Genomic DNA, 17456 nt, shown 5'->3' on the forward strand with positions numbered 1-17456 from the left:
GCAAACACCTACATTTCTGAACTTGTCTGGGTGCATTGGGTGTCATTTGTTTCCATTTCTCCTGTAGATGGTACATAACACTGGGATATTTTGATATCAATAATACAATATTTTTTTTTAATGAACAAAGGCACTTTACGTACTTTGCAAACAAAGCGAGGACAAAATTGAAAGAGGGGTGTTGAAAGAAGTCTTACTTCTGGTGTCACAATCACACCAAGTATTTTGTAGGGCAGCAGTGGTGAAGAGAAGTCAGAAGAGATGAGCAAAGAAAAGGGAGGATGTCAGATGAACAGTGATCAAAACAAACTATGATTAGCATATACAGTACATTGTTGAGAGCTGAGATTTTAATGTGAACACTGTTCAGTAAGTGACTCACAGGGATGTAATACTAAATTGTTTGAGCTTATTCCATTATCGGTACCTTTGGTAACCCAGGAAGTATTTTTCCCCTTGAACTAAAAACTCCAGACAAGGAAGGGTCTATTGTGTTCTTTCAAAAATACGTCTCTTGTCCTAAATGAGATGCTGCCACAGTTTACTCTCTCTTGAGGTGTGTTTAATTTGATGTCCCAAGGTCTTATGATTCTCTGTACCAACTACAGCAGCAGCCATCTTAGGAAAATGTAAGTGAATTTCTTCATTTTGTGTAACTTCCACCTTTCATGTTCATTTGAACATTTTTTCTCTACTTGGGACCTTTTGGGGATATCTCCTTGAATTACTAAAGAAATGTTTTTTCTTCAGTGTTCAATTTTTCAGTGGAGGCAAAAAGCCTAGCTAGCTTAAAGACTGAGCTGGATACGTTTATGGAGGGGCTGGTATGATGGGACAGCCTAATTTGGCAATTAACTGATCTTCGACTACTAGCGGAAATAAGCCCTATGGCCTGTGATGGGATGGTAGGTGGGGTAGGTTCTCAGTTACTACAGAGAATTCTTTCCGAGTGTCTGGCTGTTGAGTCTTGCCCACATGCTCAGGGTTTAACTGATTGCCATATCTGGGGTCTGGAAGGAATTTTCCCCTAGGGCAGATTGGCATAGGCCCTGGAGGTTTTTCTCCTTCCTCTGCAGCATGGGGCTTGGGTTATTCTGATGGATTCTCTGTACCTTGAAGTCTTTAAACCATTATTTGAGGACTTCAATAACTCAGTCATAGATTGGGGTCTATTACAAGAGTGGGTGGGTGAGGTTCTGTGGCCCGTGTTGTGCAGAGGATCAGACTAGATGATCATAATGGTCACTTCTGACCTTAAAGTCTATTAATCTATGAGACTTTCTCTCTAACCTTGTGTCTGACAAACCTCTAAAAAAGCAGCAAAAGAACAGATAAGTTTAACTGTTTGAATTACAGGGCTGTTGATTATACTGACAGATGATAGTCTCATTGGCTGAACTGGCGGAGTTCAAGAAATCCATACTTGTAGCTTGCATTTGCTATCAAAATATACCAATTGGCCATTATATTATTCATGCTTTTTAAATTGCCCATTTTACACCTATAGTAGATCCATCCACAAATCCAGTCTAATTACTCCAGTTAATTTCTACTTGCGAAAGTATATATTGGAGGTACCACATGTTCTTTTCCTTTGGACTTGCAATATTGGAGGCACTTTCTCTTCATTCTTGGAGTCAGTGGCAGAAACTTGACACCAAGAGCGAAAGCTTTACCTGAGTAATAGTGTGTGGACTTGAATCACTGGCCCCAAGAGGATAGTAACTAACAGTTTGTGGTTTAGTCTGTTGAACTACTTGATGTTTTTGACCGCTTGTTGTCCTTGTATTTGTAGTATTCTTGTTCTTTTCTCCTTGGAAAAGATTACAGAATGTTTTAGCTATATACTAGTAATAACAATTTTAAAAACTCTATCAAGTAAACAGCTTAAAACTGCAAAGTTGAAGAGGAGCTGCAGCTGAGGAATATGCACCAGGCAAGCCAGGATTGTCTTGTTGGCCTCTCTGAACTTTGAAGAAAAGAATGTATTTTCCTGTGGGACAAAACAAATTCCAGTATTTTTAGTTATGTGCATCTTGTGAGGGTGGCAAGACTGTTTTTTGGAGCAAATTGTTTTTAGCCCTTGCAAACACTGTGACTTCATGTTCCTGGTGGGAACTGAACCTGCTGAAATTTTAGTTGTATTTGTTTCACTAGCAACTTAAGATGGACTGGAGTAGGAAGAAAGGAGTATGAGTGACATTTCAGTGAATCCCCACCTGCAATATAATTGCAATGGGCAGGCTGGAGAAAGTAGAAGAAAGTAGAAAAAGGAAAAGAGAGAAGTTTCAAACATGGTGAAACACTGAGTTCATGGGCATGTTTGAGACTGGATTATGAAGACATTGGAAGCAGCCAAATGTGCTTCTCTCTGCATTACAGGGCCCATTATGCTGCCTATGCTTTGTTTATCCAAAATATGTCCACCTTTTACGGCCTGACCGCAGTAAAGCGCATCACTCAGCAAGACCACCTACAGGGTTTCCAGTACCTTAAAATTCAGCCTCACATACTTTGACTGCACTGTATTGCCATGTTTGATACTTCTTTCCCTGCCCCCTCTTTCTTTTACTCATGCTAATGTTCAACCTGCGCATTACAATTATACTGATTTGTAGAAGACTGGTTGGGGATTAAATGAAATGTCACTCAAATTTCTTTCTTACTGATCCAACCAACCAAATGGGGGTGGAGTGGGGGGGAAGACATGGAGAAGTGTCACAGTTCTTTGCAGATATGTTCAAACCTGGTTAGATAACAGTTGGGGGTGGGGATCAGGAGAGTTGTGGTGGATAGCTGTCATCACTAGAAGTGAAAAGGGCACATGTGTGTAGTCATAGTGCCCTCAGTGGTAGTCTGTATGACTTGTTTGTCATAATTTTGGGTGGGAGTACTAGCAGAAGGATCATGGGTGTCCAAGCCTATTATCCCAGACTCTGAGATAGGGCTTGGGGGGGGGTGGGGGGCAAGACTAAAGACATAACAGTTTGTTCCCAGGGGATGGAACATTGCTGCATTTTGCAGGTACAGTGCACCCTCACATGGTGAATATGACCCTTTCATAGAAGGCTAGGACAGGTAAGAGCTTCAATCTATTTGTGTCTGGGCAATGGGGTGCCCATAAGCCTTCAAGCTTTTGGCTTCAAGGACTCTATGCCACTGGGTAACTATTTTGGCTCATTTGTGCTGAGATTTGGAGTCAAAACAGTTTGACAGAACTGTGGACTAAGGCTTTTAAACTTGAACATGGTTGGGAGTCATTCAAAGGGTCATGCTTTTTGGGAGCCATTCAAAAGGCAGGCGCAGGTTAGCATGTGCCTTTTGTGGTGTTTCCTCTGCCTTTACTCTGTGAAAAGTTGGCTTTAAGAGAACATAAGAATGGCCAGACCAATGATCCATCTAACTCGGTATCCTGTCTTCTGACAGTGGCCAATGCCAAGTGCAGGACCTCTGAAGATGCAGGACCAACTAAACTTGTATAAAATTCTGTTGTTCTGAAAAAATGTTTGTTTTGCTCTTTTCTGTCACATCTTTTATATCAGCTGCTGTTGATATAGACCATTTTAGGACAGCTTTATGCAAGGTTGAATTAAAGTAAGAATGTTTTAAAGTATTGTGTGAGTTATGTAATGTGTGTTTTTCCTATTATGGTATATTAAATGTGTGCATCTCTTTTTAAACAATAATGATTACTTTACTTTTCATTTTTATTTCATGATTTTCATCCTCACAAATTCTACTAGATAATTGGGAGAAAGAAGAGATCATGTTAACGTTCAGACTATTTGATGTCAGTTTATTGGGTTATATAAAGTTGTACATCACACAGTATATGTGTTTAGCAGAACTACAAACTTAGAATACTGCATTTGGCATTGAATGCTACACTCGTCCATTCATTTTCATGATTTATATCCACTGTGGGCTTCTAATGTTAAACAAGGGAATTCAGACATGTTCCATAATACATTTACTGTAACATGATACCATGAACTAAACTTGCTGTTATTTATCCTTTAAAAAAATTTTTTTTCTCTTGTTGCAGCATAAAGCCAAGGTAGAAGCAATGACCTTAGACCTTGCTTCGCTTCACAGTGTGCAGCACTTCGCTGAAGAATTCAAATCCAAGAATGTGTAAGTAGTCAGACAGAGGATTATATATCATATCTTCTTGTTATTTTAATGTCTTTATCAGCTGAGCACAAGTGGTAGAATTCATCACAGTTGGACTGATTCAGAAACTACAATAGGTGAATTCAACTTTTTCATAGGAACTGAATGATTTTTTTCCAACGTACATATTTTTACATCAATTAAAGAGTATTTATTTTTGCACTGACAGAAAATTAATTACAGATCTCTGACAATTCGGTGTATAACTCTAGCTTTAATGGGGGCATTGATACCGCTGTGACTGTTGAATAAGGCCAAAGCTAAAATATATCCAAAACAGCTCAGGCAACTTGTCAGTTTTCCAGTGGTTTGGAAGACAGCCTGAGGTCAGGGATGAGCACTCACTCAGCGCTCTCTTTTCCTTTTTTTTAAAGTTAAAAAAAACAAGAAGTCCTTCAGGCCAGGGGGCTTCATTTTCCAGACCTGTCCATGAAGTGGTTGGCTTTAAAAATTGAAATTAAGTAAGGTGATGAGTTCACTTAACAACAGAACAACTTATATTGAAATAATCAGGCAAGATTCCAAATGGTTTGATTTAGACTGAACAGATCAATTCATGACAAAATTTAAGGAATGATTTGGAATCGTTAAGTACCAGCTCTTGATGATAAAATTCTACCCGTTGCGCTTTAACCCACATTTTGGCTCACTCTGATTGTTACGACTATTCAAACCTAGTTGTGATCCCTCTCTTCCGCTCACCCCCGCATATATTTCTGTGGCATAAACCTCCTACTATACTTTTGAAGAGAGTATATATACTCTTTTAGACAGCTTTGGAGGGGAAAATATTGTAGTGGCAAAAATATTGTGTATAAAGAATGTTTTTTTGCTTTGAGATATTGCCAAAGCTAAATCTCACATGGATAGACAGATGACATTTGAGTACTTACAGGTCTTTCAGATTCAGAGAGCTGTCAAAACTGAGTTCCAATACCAGTTACTTTACTGCCAAAAATTCTGTATAACTATTCTTACCATATCACATCTTCCTACATTAAAACTTTTGTGTGTGTAAAACATAATGACAAAGGTTGGAAACACTGCCATATTTTATTACCAGCCCACTCTCATGCTGTTAGAACAGATAAGCATTCTCCTTTTACTACTTCTTCATTCTTAACACGTTCTATGTTTACCAAAGAAAAAAGTTAAAGATCAGAACTTCTTTTTCCCTGTGCAATTCTTAACTTGATTTAAATGCTGCAGTTCCACGTCATTATCATCCAGTCTAAACCATTGAGCATACATATATCTTTAAACCAGCAAGGGGAAGCATGCTCCATTCACATTTTCCTGAAGGACTTAAAATCAGCAAAAGTCTCACACATTGCCATCTAAAGCAGGAGACAATGTGGAATCAATTTCTCAAGGCAAATCATGTCCATTTTGTTTTTGTGCAGTATATTAGAAGTAGCAACTCATCCTCTTTGGCTTTAGTTTGTCTTTGTTATGGAAAGCTTTTCACTCCTTGTTCACTGCAGTTTGGAAAGCATTAGTAGTACTGTCTTAGTGGTACCATATTATTGGGCAGCGTTTTTAGCCATGGCTTTGCCTTCCATCCTGAACTCTTGGGGCGTGGGGGGGGTGTGTGTGTGTGTGTGTGTGTGTGTGTGTGTGTGTGTGTGTGTGTGTGTGTGTGTGTGTGTGTGTGTGTGTGTGTGTGTGTGTGTGTGTGTGTGAGAGAGAGAGAGAGAGAGAGAGATTTCAAGTATTACAGGAAAGATTAAAGTCTATTTGTCAGAAAACTTGGGGGAGGTGGAATTGACCAAAATGAGCTTTGAATAATATTTTTGTTTAAATTGTGGTGGTGAGTGGAAGCCAGATGCCACACACAGCTGGGAGCAGTAGATTTTTTTTATCTGATACAGAGGAGCAATACCTCCTTACAATCATATGCACTGACAGAGGAATGGGCTAGAAGACCTAATATATCATTCTGTCTCTGATTTCTGTGATTTCAACTGTATCTGGGTATGGTCAGAGAAGCAATTATGTAGCAGTAGTGTCTTGTTCCTGATGTATGTGTCTTGCAAAACATATCTGTACATTAATCATTGCTTTTATCTGTAGTTTATTTTTATTACAGTAGAGTCCAGAGGCCCAAGTGGAACAGTGTCCCCTTGTACTAGGTGCTGTACAAACAAACTTAGAGAATCTCTGCCTCCAGGATTTTACAATCTGATGGATAGACTGTGGCACATTCTACCACATCCCCCACATGTGGGGGACACTTTCTCAGGGGGAGTAAGGAGGTACCCAGACCACAGGGAGCAGCTTCTTCAAGGCTTCTGTGTCCCCCACATGTGGGTGGGAAGGGGTGGAGCCTTGCCTGCCAGCATTCTCCCTCTTCCCATTGCAATGTGCCAGCCAAAATAACTGTGCTGGTGCTCCAGGAGATCTGTGTTGTGCCAAGTATAGAGCTTTTACAATCACCAAATGCCTGTTCCTAGAACTCCTGGCACTGTACCAATAAAATAGCAGCACAAGAGAAACAGGAAAGTGTCTTCTGTTTCCTACATCAATGATAAAATTATCAGCTGAGTTCTGATACCTGGGTCTAAATGGTGGTGATGTGTGGAGCAATACGAACACAGATTTTCAGATATCAAGTAGTGGTAATTAAGGAGAAAGGGTAAACAAACCTAATTTGATATGTAAGCAATGCTGGGAAACAAATGGAAACCCCAAGATGCAATTTTTACAATCCTTTTTCTGACAATAATTCTGTGAGTGGAAAAACAATCATTCTCTCATCTCCCTTGCCTGTCGTCACCAGGCTACAGAGCAATAATGAACTATTTGAGCCTTCAAAAAATGTAATTTTTTTTAAATGCATTTTCCTAAATAAGCCACTGGTGCTGTGCTCTGTTTAACCTCTTAGACTTCTGGAGTGGAAGACGGGTCTCTCAGGCTCTCTCAATAATCTCCTCAGTCCATTATTGCCTCAGTAGGAAGTGTTCAAGCTCTTCATCAGCTAACGTTTTCAGGGGCTGTTCCCCTCTTAACTAGAACTGAATAAAACAGAATGTGGGCTTGGATGCTCAAGTCCTCCTTCCTCCCAGATGCAGAATCTAACTCTAGAGAATAACATCAGATGTCAGGAGGGAAGGACATCAGGAGATGCACTGATGCTCAAGGTCAAGGCCCCCCCATCATTATAGATGAGATGCAGATTTTTCCTTGTCTAACAGTAAATCATGGAAGAACCTTAAAGTGGTCATGTGATCTTTCCCAGAGTAAGAGATCTAAAACTGAACCATTCCAGTATAAAGGCATTCCTGAACTACAAACACCCAAAACATGAAGCATCCTTGCAGGCGGATTCAGAACCGCTTCAGGCAATTTCTAGGTCTCAAATCCTGGTCATTGGTCAAGCATCTTTTAAAAGAGAGAGAGAGAGAGGGACACATTTGCCTCCTTTAGAAGATGAGAATTTGAGTGTTTCTGGTAGCAACTTAAAGAATGAAAAAATTTCATTGTCACAGGGTGACTGGTCCCTTTAAGGGAGAGTCAGATTCAATGCACTTGTGACTTGTCAGCTGCCTCCCACCTGGCCTTAAGTGAAGGCACCTGGACCATATAAAGGAAAGCTATCTGAGGGCAGACTGGAAGAGTCAGGTTGAGGCAGATATCCCTCAGCTGCTGGGGTAAATGCTTGATGGTGTGTGGGGGTTAATGCAATTCTTGCTTCTCCTGAGGGTAGAGGGAGCACCAGTCGTGGGAGAGAAGGAGAACCCCATGCCCTTCTCACTCTACATGTAGAACTTATCCATGGGGAAAAGAGAGGGTCAGTGTTGCAGTATGCCTTTGATCCCAGATTGCTTTACTTTGACCCTGGTCACATGGGGTGATGGTTATGCTTCCATAGGTAGAAAGGACTGTAAGAATTGAAAAATGCCTGGAAAAAATGATTTCATGTGAACATGGGATATGGCTAACGGTTCCACAGAAGCAAATTCTTCACAGAAAGCCAGTGCAGGAATGTTGTACTGTTGGTTCATTTCAGACTCCAGTCTCAGTCACAGCTTGGTTGCATCTCTGAATGTAAGCATGGATTGTGGCATGTGCTTTTGAATCCTAGTTTGCTGACCCACCCAGCCCCTCCACTATAGTGGCTGCTCTTTCACCTTTACCTTTGAAATGATTCCCTGAAAGAATATAATACAATTATGTTGTTGAAAGATATGATTAATTTAGGGAAATAACATTTTTTAAAAAGTATTTCAATTTTATATACATTGGTCACCATTTTAAAAAGATTGCACTTGCCAGGCATTACGATCGGAACTGAAAGTAACATTTACACTTACACAGCACTTTTCATGCATAGATTCTCACTGCAGTTATTTTCCAATACTTAAAATAAGATATGTCTGTGATAAGATTTGGCAATTGCTGACTTTATAATCATTCCTGTTGTAGCAGGACAGTGGTTACAAATTATGTTTCTGCACTTGAAACGTTTAGTCTCCTTTTTCTACACCCAAAGCAGAGAGGACCAGATTTTCAGTTGCCCTTCTTAGCTGCACCCTGAAACTCTGTGAATGAACTCATTTTTTATGATGCAAGCAGCGGCACTCTGAAGTCTTATGGATGCAATTAAGATTTCAGAGCATGCTGACAATTTGCCCCAGAATATTATTGCTCTCTGAATTTTCATATACTGCAATTGACATGTTGGACATTTGTTAGATTGTGTTCACTCATTGTAACCACACTGACATCTAACCCCACCCCAAAAACTATGGGTATATGATTTAAATGAATGATCCTCGCTCACATTATGCTTACAGTATGCTCAAAAGTTCCATAGTAGATTTTCATGCTGGATACAACTGTTGTCACTGCATATTGTACTCCAGAATTTGAATATATTTTCTTTATAAATCTGTTAATCCCTTTGGCATATATAGAAATACTTTCCATGAATTAGAACTAGTAACAGTGGAACTATTCAATTTGTCTTTTGAGCTTAGAATACTGTTGACATTCTGTCAGTGGCACGCAGACTCCAGCCAACATTTGTACATTTAAGAGACATCTAAAAAGGATCTGGATTGACTTAAATATGCACACACAAAAAATGCATAGTTAAGAAGTTACTGTTGCAGACAGCACATATCTTACATTTAAATAAAATCAAAGGTTGATTGCATTTGAAATGTACATAGTAAAATCAGGGTGAAAACTTTTACATGTGGTGGGATAGTGCCTTACTAAAACCTCGGTATTGGTTTACTGCATAAATGTTCTCTCTTTTTTTAGCTCTGCCACACAGTTACTCTGTCTTGGTTGCATGTGTCAAACCACATGGCTCCAGCAGCAATTAATCAGTATTTTTTTAAATTAAAAACCTAAATTTGACCCCACCTCAGTAGGAGCAGAGATCACCAGAATCTCACCAGTTCACTTAATTTCATCTGTGGTATTGGATATGGATGAGAGTCTCGTGGACAGCAGAGGTTTCCTTTGTCAAGGTATATTTAGATTTTTAAAAAAGAAGCCATATTAATTTAAGTGGACATTTCACTGATAGGTTTTTTTTGTTTTTTGGAAGTGAAGTTATAAAAGTTCCCTCATTTTGCTGCCTTTTTTTAAGAATTGCTAGTTTTAAACCAGGATTTAAACTAGGAAGATGATGATGTGACACTTTCACAATCACTTTGTCTAAAATGTGTTGGCTTGCCACTTGTCTTTGGAGGGTGACCCTGATTCTTTATCAAATTACAGAAAGATTTTTGTCTTCTCCTTTTGGCATCATATTGCTTTTACCGTTCAAGGTACTCAAGTACTGCCTTTGGGCATTTTGGCTCAGTCTGTGTCTAACTTCTTGGCTTTGAAAATAAAGAGAGAGGAAAAAGAGACCACTTTTTTTTTTTAAACTGATCTTTGCTTCCTCTTCAGTACAGCCAAGATCAGTGCTATTCTTGGTGCCAAAAGGATATTTGAAACTATCTCTGGTGACATCTCTGGCCAAAGTTTCAGCACAGGGGATAATACTGATAGACTTCAAAGTAAGTACTCCCACCTTCACCTAGAGTCAGGTGTTTTTTAGGTGGTGGTAATGCTTAAAGGGTCCAAAGCAGTCAGATGCCCTCCGTGGGAGTCGTGCATGCAGCTCTACTACAGAACTGGATCCTCATTTAAAATTTGAAAATAAATTTGAACTAAAAAAAAATCAATCTGATATCTTTAGTGATCTATGTTTATAAAATAAGTGTGTGCAGATTAAATAACAAAATTCCTGTTAAATTCTCCAATGAAAGGCACAAAACAAATGTTTAGTAGAAACCCTACCTCAAAAAGAACCAGCAAGCAATAATAACTCCTCAGTTCTCTCGGCTCCTTAAGGCAAAAAGCCTGGGTAAATAGGTGGATCTTCCAGCATGCTCAAAAGCTCAAGATCTGTTGGAGAAGTGAGGAGAGAAAGTTCCATAATTGAAGACACTTCTTCAGGATTGCCCTGCCTCCAGATTTCAGTTGTCTACATCTATGGGCTGTTAACTTGAGCATTTTGTATGATAACACCTCCTGGGGAGGAACACAGCTATAGATTGGTTTTAGGCATAGCCCCAAGTAGCATATACTTCAGTAATCCAGTTTGGAGGTGATAAAGGCCATGGATAACTGATGAGGTCAGCTGGCAAGAGAGAAGGTCACAATCTCCTGTTTTGGAGTGATGGGTGGCGTCAAGAGAGAAAAAAAAACACCTTTTAAACTGATCAAATGTTGATTTGGGGATCGCTGAGATAATAAATATGGCACCTAATGATGGCATTATCAAAGAATCATTTTCTGAGTAGAAATACACTTGAGAGGCAGTAACTATCTCTCTGAATAAAGAATCCAATCTATTTCCACAAGATTTAACCAACCATGAGGGCCAAATTGGATCTATAAGCATGTACACTGTTTATGATTTAATAAGCATGATTACAAATATTTTGCTGCAAATGAAGTAGTAAGCATTTTGCAGTTTTATAGCTTAATGGGTAATGAGAGAATAAAAAGGGTGTGAGTGTATTTAATTGATATTTTAATTTTAACAAAACATGTATATCAGAAAGGACAGCTGTAATTATTTAGTATATAGTTTACATATATTTAGTCTATTTGGTGAAAAGCATCAGACAAGAGTTAATCAAAACACATGGAAGCAGAATTGTTGGGCAGAAAAGTATAGTTGCTTTACTGCTGACATGAGAAGGGCCACAGATTTGCCACGTGTGTCTTAATCCTAGAATCCAAAGCCTTGTGTTGTACTCTGGCAAGGTTGTATTTCTTCATTAGCTCTTCTCAAGGCATAGGAAATCCCAGGGGATGTCAGAGTATATTAATTTTTATCAAAACATGGAATCTTTCAGGTCTGAATGGCAGCAGGCAGCTGCTGGGGCCTTTCTGAACTCTATCACAGTTGCACATATCTTTAGGCAAAACAGAGGAAGTAGTTGTCATTGGCAAGTGAAATGTACAAAATGTCTGAAATGTTTTATTGTTCAAATGATCAGCCATCATCCTGAAAACATTTTTTAAGGACTTTGCTATTTCCCATAATAGGTGTCACACATTTTTTTTTAAAAAAGAGCTGATTACTTCTTTTATCATATGCTTTTCCTGCTTTTGAGGTGCTTTATATGTATGGGTAAAAATTGTACCTCTTGAAATATATGCTGAAACAACAAATCATTCCAGAATTACTGCAGAAATGAATGCTCATTGTGTACTTCCAGTAGGTTTATGCTTAATAGATACTGCCTGTAGATGTTTATAAATAATGAATAGCAATCAGGGTTTAAAAAAAATGCATTTGTCCACCTGAAAGTGGAAAACTTTCCTAGGCGAGGGCCTATAACAATAGAGTAAAATTTACTAAACTCTAGATATTTTCCTTGCTGTTGCTGCCGCCTGTAGAATTCTGGGCAGCAGAGAGAAAGAAGCTCCTCCTCCATGTCTGAGGTCACAGAGATGAAAAACAAAAATGGTATCTTGGAGGTGATGTAGAGCATCTTTGCTGCAATAGGATTTGACGGCAGGAACGAGAGAGAAGACAAAGCTCCTTTGTCTTCCCAACAGCCAGGAAGAAAGGAAAACTGTGAAGTTAGTTATAGGCACTGACCAGCTCAGACCAATGTGAAAGTTGGGAGGGCTCATATCAGAGTCCAACAACGGTGGTCAAGTGGAAAGTCTCGTCTTCCTTCCCCAACCTCCATGCTAACGTTTTCAACAGCTAGGAGAGTGAGAAATAGTAGAAAGTAATGGGGAGAGACATACTGGCCTGCAGAGGCTTCCATGCAGAGTAGAAACATGCATTTTGGATTCCATGGCTATGCCATGACACAGCAACTGGACCTAAAATAACATGTTTTTTCAGATTACAGTTTGGTTTGAAATGCTGCCCTGTGTTTAGAGAAAGAGAGCAAACCTGATGAAATCTGAGGCATACCTCACATCTGGATAACTGATTTGAGTTTAACAAGATGCCCTACTACAAGAATTTGATGTACAGAGATGGTATCCTGGGTGGTGCTTTGGGTTTCTGCAGGAGTCTGGGGAATGAATCAGGGTCTCTCGAGCCAATATGGGGTGACTCTGCTGCTGTAGCGCAGTTCTTCCATAACTTCTTCAAGGCGTTCAGAAGGAGTGGTAGAAGAGGGAAGATGCAGGTCCAGAGACTGAATCGGTCAAAGGAGAAGGTATACCCTGCAATAGTCAGTAAAAACAAAGGAAAAAAAAACAAACTTGACTCACCTTGAACTTCATTTTTTTTTTCAAAACAGATTATTATCAAAAGAAAAAAGTTACTTGTGTAAACATTTCTAATGACAACGTGTGCGTGGAAGGTGGGGGGAATTCCTAAACTGCAGGATTTCTAATATCACATACCATGTTTACAGTGTGTAAGATAACTGAGTGTATGAGATATGGCATGTTGACAAATTAAACCTTATCCTAATTCTCTTATTTCAAATCTAACCCCAAATCATAGTTTAAGGTGAAATCCCATGTTTGGATTGTTTTTGTAGGAGTTCTGAGGGTGGTTAGGTATTAGAAAAGTCAACTGCAGGATAACATTGCATGTGTTGTAAGAATTATTTCCTGATTTTTTTAAGGCAGAATCTGCCTTTCTTATTCAGATGTTGACCTTTTAATTTTTGTGTAGAAGAACAAGTCCCCATAAAGCTCCTCATAAAGAGGAGATATAGGCCTGTCTGTCTGTCAACATCGATCTAACAACATCTAGGGTCTTATATCACTATAGTATCTGAGCACCTCCCCAGAATTAAAAATAACCAGGAATATCAGTATTTTTTTTTCCTTCACAGGAGGAAGAAGTTACTGGATGAGATTTGCTGGCTTTTTATGTATGTCCATTGTTATGTGTGAGGAACATATTGGCAGGAAAACAGGAAAAGACAAAAGGATGAATTTCACATTTAGTTCTGAATGCAGTCAGATATTGGTCGCTCTTATTTCTCTTTTTAGAAAGATCTGGATTCATAGAATTGCTGAATAATGGGGGGGAGAAGACTAAGCTGTGTGGGGCTGTGCAGATGAGGTTGCCTCAGTTGCCCATAACGTCCTTGAAGTTTGGTCTGAGGGGTAGGAGCTAAATCATTTCAGTCCATTTCCATTCACCCTTGCAGCCTCTTGAATGTGAGGAAGGAGTATTTGCTGATCAGCTGTGTCAAACATTTCAAAGAGGTACAGCAGGATGAGAGTGGATGTATTTCCCTTGTCTATGGATAATAGGAGATCATCCATCTGAGCCACAGGTGCTGTCTGAGTAGCTTGCCTTGCAATGAAGCCTGTCTGACAGGCATCTGGAATACAGGATGCTGACAGATGGCATTGGAGGCTATTTTTTGCTGTTGTCTCAGTCAGCTTGCTTAGAAAAGGGAAGTTAGATGTTAAATGATAGTTTATGAAAACACAATCATCAAGCGATGGTTTCTTTAGTACTGGACTATTGCATGTTTTAAGGTGTATGGTAGATACCCTCATAAAATCATTAAGTCTCTGTTAGTGGAGCTTTGGTGTTCTCTACTGTTCCACCCTGTAAGAAGGACAAATATCAGAGTCACAATTGGTGGTTCAGATTGCCCTCATTGCTACCATGACTTCTGTTTGTGTGAATGGGCTGATTTTCCAAAAGAGGGGCAACAATTGGTTTGTGGTTCTACGCTTAGCTTATTGCTCCTAGTGGCCCATGAGATTATCTTGGATGTGGGTGAACTTTCTGTGAAAAATGATGCTTCTTCCCAGTATGAGGTGCACAGTTTCTGGGGTTTATTGGAACTAGTTTGGGTTAGAGTTATGTGACAGAAAAGTTCTGTGGGTTGTGACTTTGCTTCCTCTATGGCAGAGGAGAAGTCACATCTCTCTGCATCCATTTGTGGCTGTGACATAGGTCTACAGTTGCTTATGGGACTTAGGGGATATGGCAAAGCTTTTTCTGTTGAATTTCTGTATAATTCCAAACAGTATGAACTTTTCGAATCACTTGAGAAGTGCCCCAGATGGTGTGACATTCTGCTTCATGGGAAGATTTGAGAAGTATTCCCTTTGCACAACATTCTAGTTAACTGTTTCATTATGTTTTAAATGGGAGAACATCAAAGCCAAAAACTGTATTGACATTTTGGAGTGTGTTTATTTAACCTCCTAATGCATGGACAACATTTGTTTGGAAAATATTATTCTTCCATTTGCAAATCTGCAGTAATTAATTCCCTTGAAAATAGCTACTGCTGCACATGGCCAGTTCACAAGACTGTTGACGGATCATAGTTTTGCATCATATGCTAACAAAATGATTGTTAAATTCCATAAGTAATTGATGTATAGAGATATCTTAATTTCCAAATCTCATTAATTTATTATCATATTCTGTATATTTTCAAACAATGCACAGTTTCTATTCGGATTACTTGATTTCTTCTAATAGTAGATTCAGTGTAGCACATATGATTTGCATAACTTGCCGAGGTGCAAGAGGTAGTGAAATGTCATGGGTTTGTGCAGTGCACAAGGCTGGAGATATTTTCTCTTTAGGCGCTCATAGAAAAAATCTCTTTGCTAATTCAGAGCACTTTTTACAGTTACCAAATTCTAGCTGCCCATCAGCATAGCAAGAGTTTCCTACAATCACAGTACTGCTTGCAGAACACTCCATTTTTGTGTCTGCTATGCTGGGGATAAGAAACAGTGACTTTGTCCTGTGGTGGAGTAGCTTATGTGCAAGTCCCAATACATACTTAAATGGTAGAATGCATTAGCACACTTGGTGCAGTGTAAGTCACTAGCTGAAGACATTTTAAGGAGACACGGGGTAAATTTTCAAAACACTGTAGAAGGTTTTAGCTGTATGGTGCTTACAGAAACGTCAAATATGAGTCATATAGTTAAAGCGAGCTGCCTCACAATGTCAACACTAGGAATAAACAGGACAGAAAATCCTGCTTTGCTGCTGACTTTTTTGTTGCTATTTACCTGTACCTTTAATGAAGTATAGTAGCAGGCTGCCTAAAATGCAGAAGATTATTTTATAGGGGTCATAATCAAGGTTAATGCAGATCACCCCCGTTTTTTAATAAATTGGTGAAATCAAGGCCATAGTCCTGCTATACACTAAAAGTATTTCAGTCAGAAAGCGAGGCTTTAGTATCATATGTACGGTGTGAATTGTCATGTATCCTGAAAATTCAGATGCTGCACAATGAGATATTAAGTAATAAAAAGCACTGCACCTTGGATCTGCCCTTGGTGGCTGAAATTCATAATCATGTGACGACAGTTACACAGCTAATGTGAAATAAGTAGGTGATCTCTGTTCAATTCTTAGTTGCTAGGTGTCCACATCACAATTGACACTAATTGGCCCCTTGTTAGCAGTCTCATTGGCAAGACCAGTGACTTAATGGACATGGATCCTGAACTATCCAAACTGGCCAAAAGGTGGTCCTTCCACAACAGAAATGAGGCTCTATAGCCATCTCTACTGATGCTGCTGTATGGATAAATAGAGGACTTCATTTTTCAGGCCTGTAACTCTTGCATCGTTTACATACAAACACTAAACGAAAAATAAAAGAATCTTCCACTAACCATTTAGCCAGGGAATTTCGTTAAAGTGTTCCTATTTTTATTATTTGTACATTTTTGTACAGATAAAACTAATCCTTTTGGTAGGATAATGCAGAGATTAATAATTTTAGGGACTCTCTTGAATCTTAATTACTTTTAGTTAAAAAAACTTCTAGTAAAATGATGTTATTTCAAAAATAAAAACCTCATTAAAAAGAGGCAGGAATAATTCTCTCTCTTGTATAAAACCCAATTAAATGCCTTTACAATTAAAAATTCACAGTATTTTATAGTTTCATATTCTGGAATCCTGTTTTTAATTAATTGAGCTGACAGGTTTAGGTATAGGGCACATATTTTGCCTCTGGTAGTTATTGTATAATTAGCATTAATGAAGGATATTAAAATGTGGTTAGGTAGAATATAGTTCAAGTTCATATGTGGGCTCATTCTGTCTGATTGTGTTCTCTTACTTCAGATTGCATTGTTTTATGCAGTGTTCAGTTACCTTATAAATTTAAAGGCCAACTGAAAGTAACAATGTGGGATATTCTTTTTATTGTCATTGGTGTATTGAGAATTCACAATGCAGTGTCTTGTCATAAGGTCATTGCAAAATACCCATTACAAAATTTATACTAATATACTTCGAAAATTAGCTTTTTATTTTTGAGGAAAAAGATGCCTTGTATCTAGGACACTAATTCATAAATTAAATCACCAGATAAATATGAAAAAGTGAGATAATGCATATTCACAGTGTAAGCAGAAACTAAATTAAGCACTGTCCCTTGATTTTTATATGCTGAAGATCTGCAAAAATTAATGAAAGTTGGTTAATGGTGTATCTTGATAAATGTACACTATGCTAACCCCTGCCCCTTGTCCCCAGCAGGTGCATAGCACTAGAAAGACAGTGTGATGTGGAGGTGTTTAACAGACCATCCACTGCCTTAAATAGGGGCTTGGGGTTACTGACAAGGTAGAGACAAGTGTGTGGCCAGTGAATCTATAGTTAGATAGATAGAGGGGCCAGTGGCCTTTATAAGGGAAGAAGCACAATAAGCACAGGCAGTACTACAGCCTGTGAGTTGGAGTAGTGTTCCTGAGCAGCTTTGTGGGTGCTCTGCATTCTGGGCTGGGGGCCCTTCACTCCAACATCAAGTGGAACTCCACTGTGTCATGTCAGCCAACTT

At 38.9% G+C, this 17456-nt stretch overlaps 1 protein-coding gene across 10 annotated transcripts in view; it reads left to right on the forward strand.

The window, feature by feature from the left end:
• WWOX (WW domain containing oxidoreductase) overlaps positions 1-17456 on the forward strand; it is a 642196-nt gene that overhangs the window by 151590 nt on the left and 473150 nt on the right. For all 10 annotated transcript variants that reach the window (XR_010918332.1, XR_010918333.1, XM_067540119.1 and 7 more), the window contains exon 6: positions 4046-4134. Coding sequence is in view for 8 of the 10 variants with exons in the window: in XM_067540119.1 (XP_067396220.1) it covers positions 4046-4134 (89 nt within the window). In the remaining 2 variants the exon portion in view is untranslated. The remainder of the gene's footprint in view (positions 1-4045; positions 4135-17456) is intronic.

The sequence above is a fragment of the Emydura macquarii genome, unplaced genomic scaffold (genome assembly GCF_026122565.2).
Source record: "Emydura macquarii macquarii isolate MOO-44397 ecotype Brisbane River unplaced genomic scaffold, CSIRO-AGI_Emac_v2 contig_561, whole genome shotgun sequence".
Lineage (NCBI taxonomy): Eukaryota > Metazoa > Chordata > Testudines > Chelidae > Emydura > Emydura macquarii.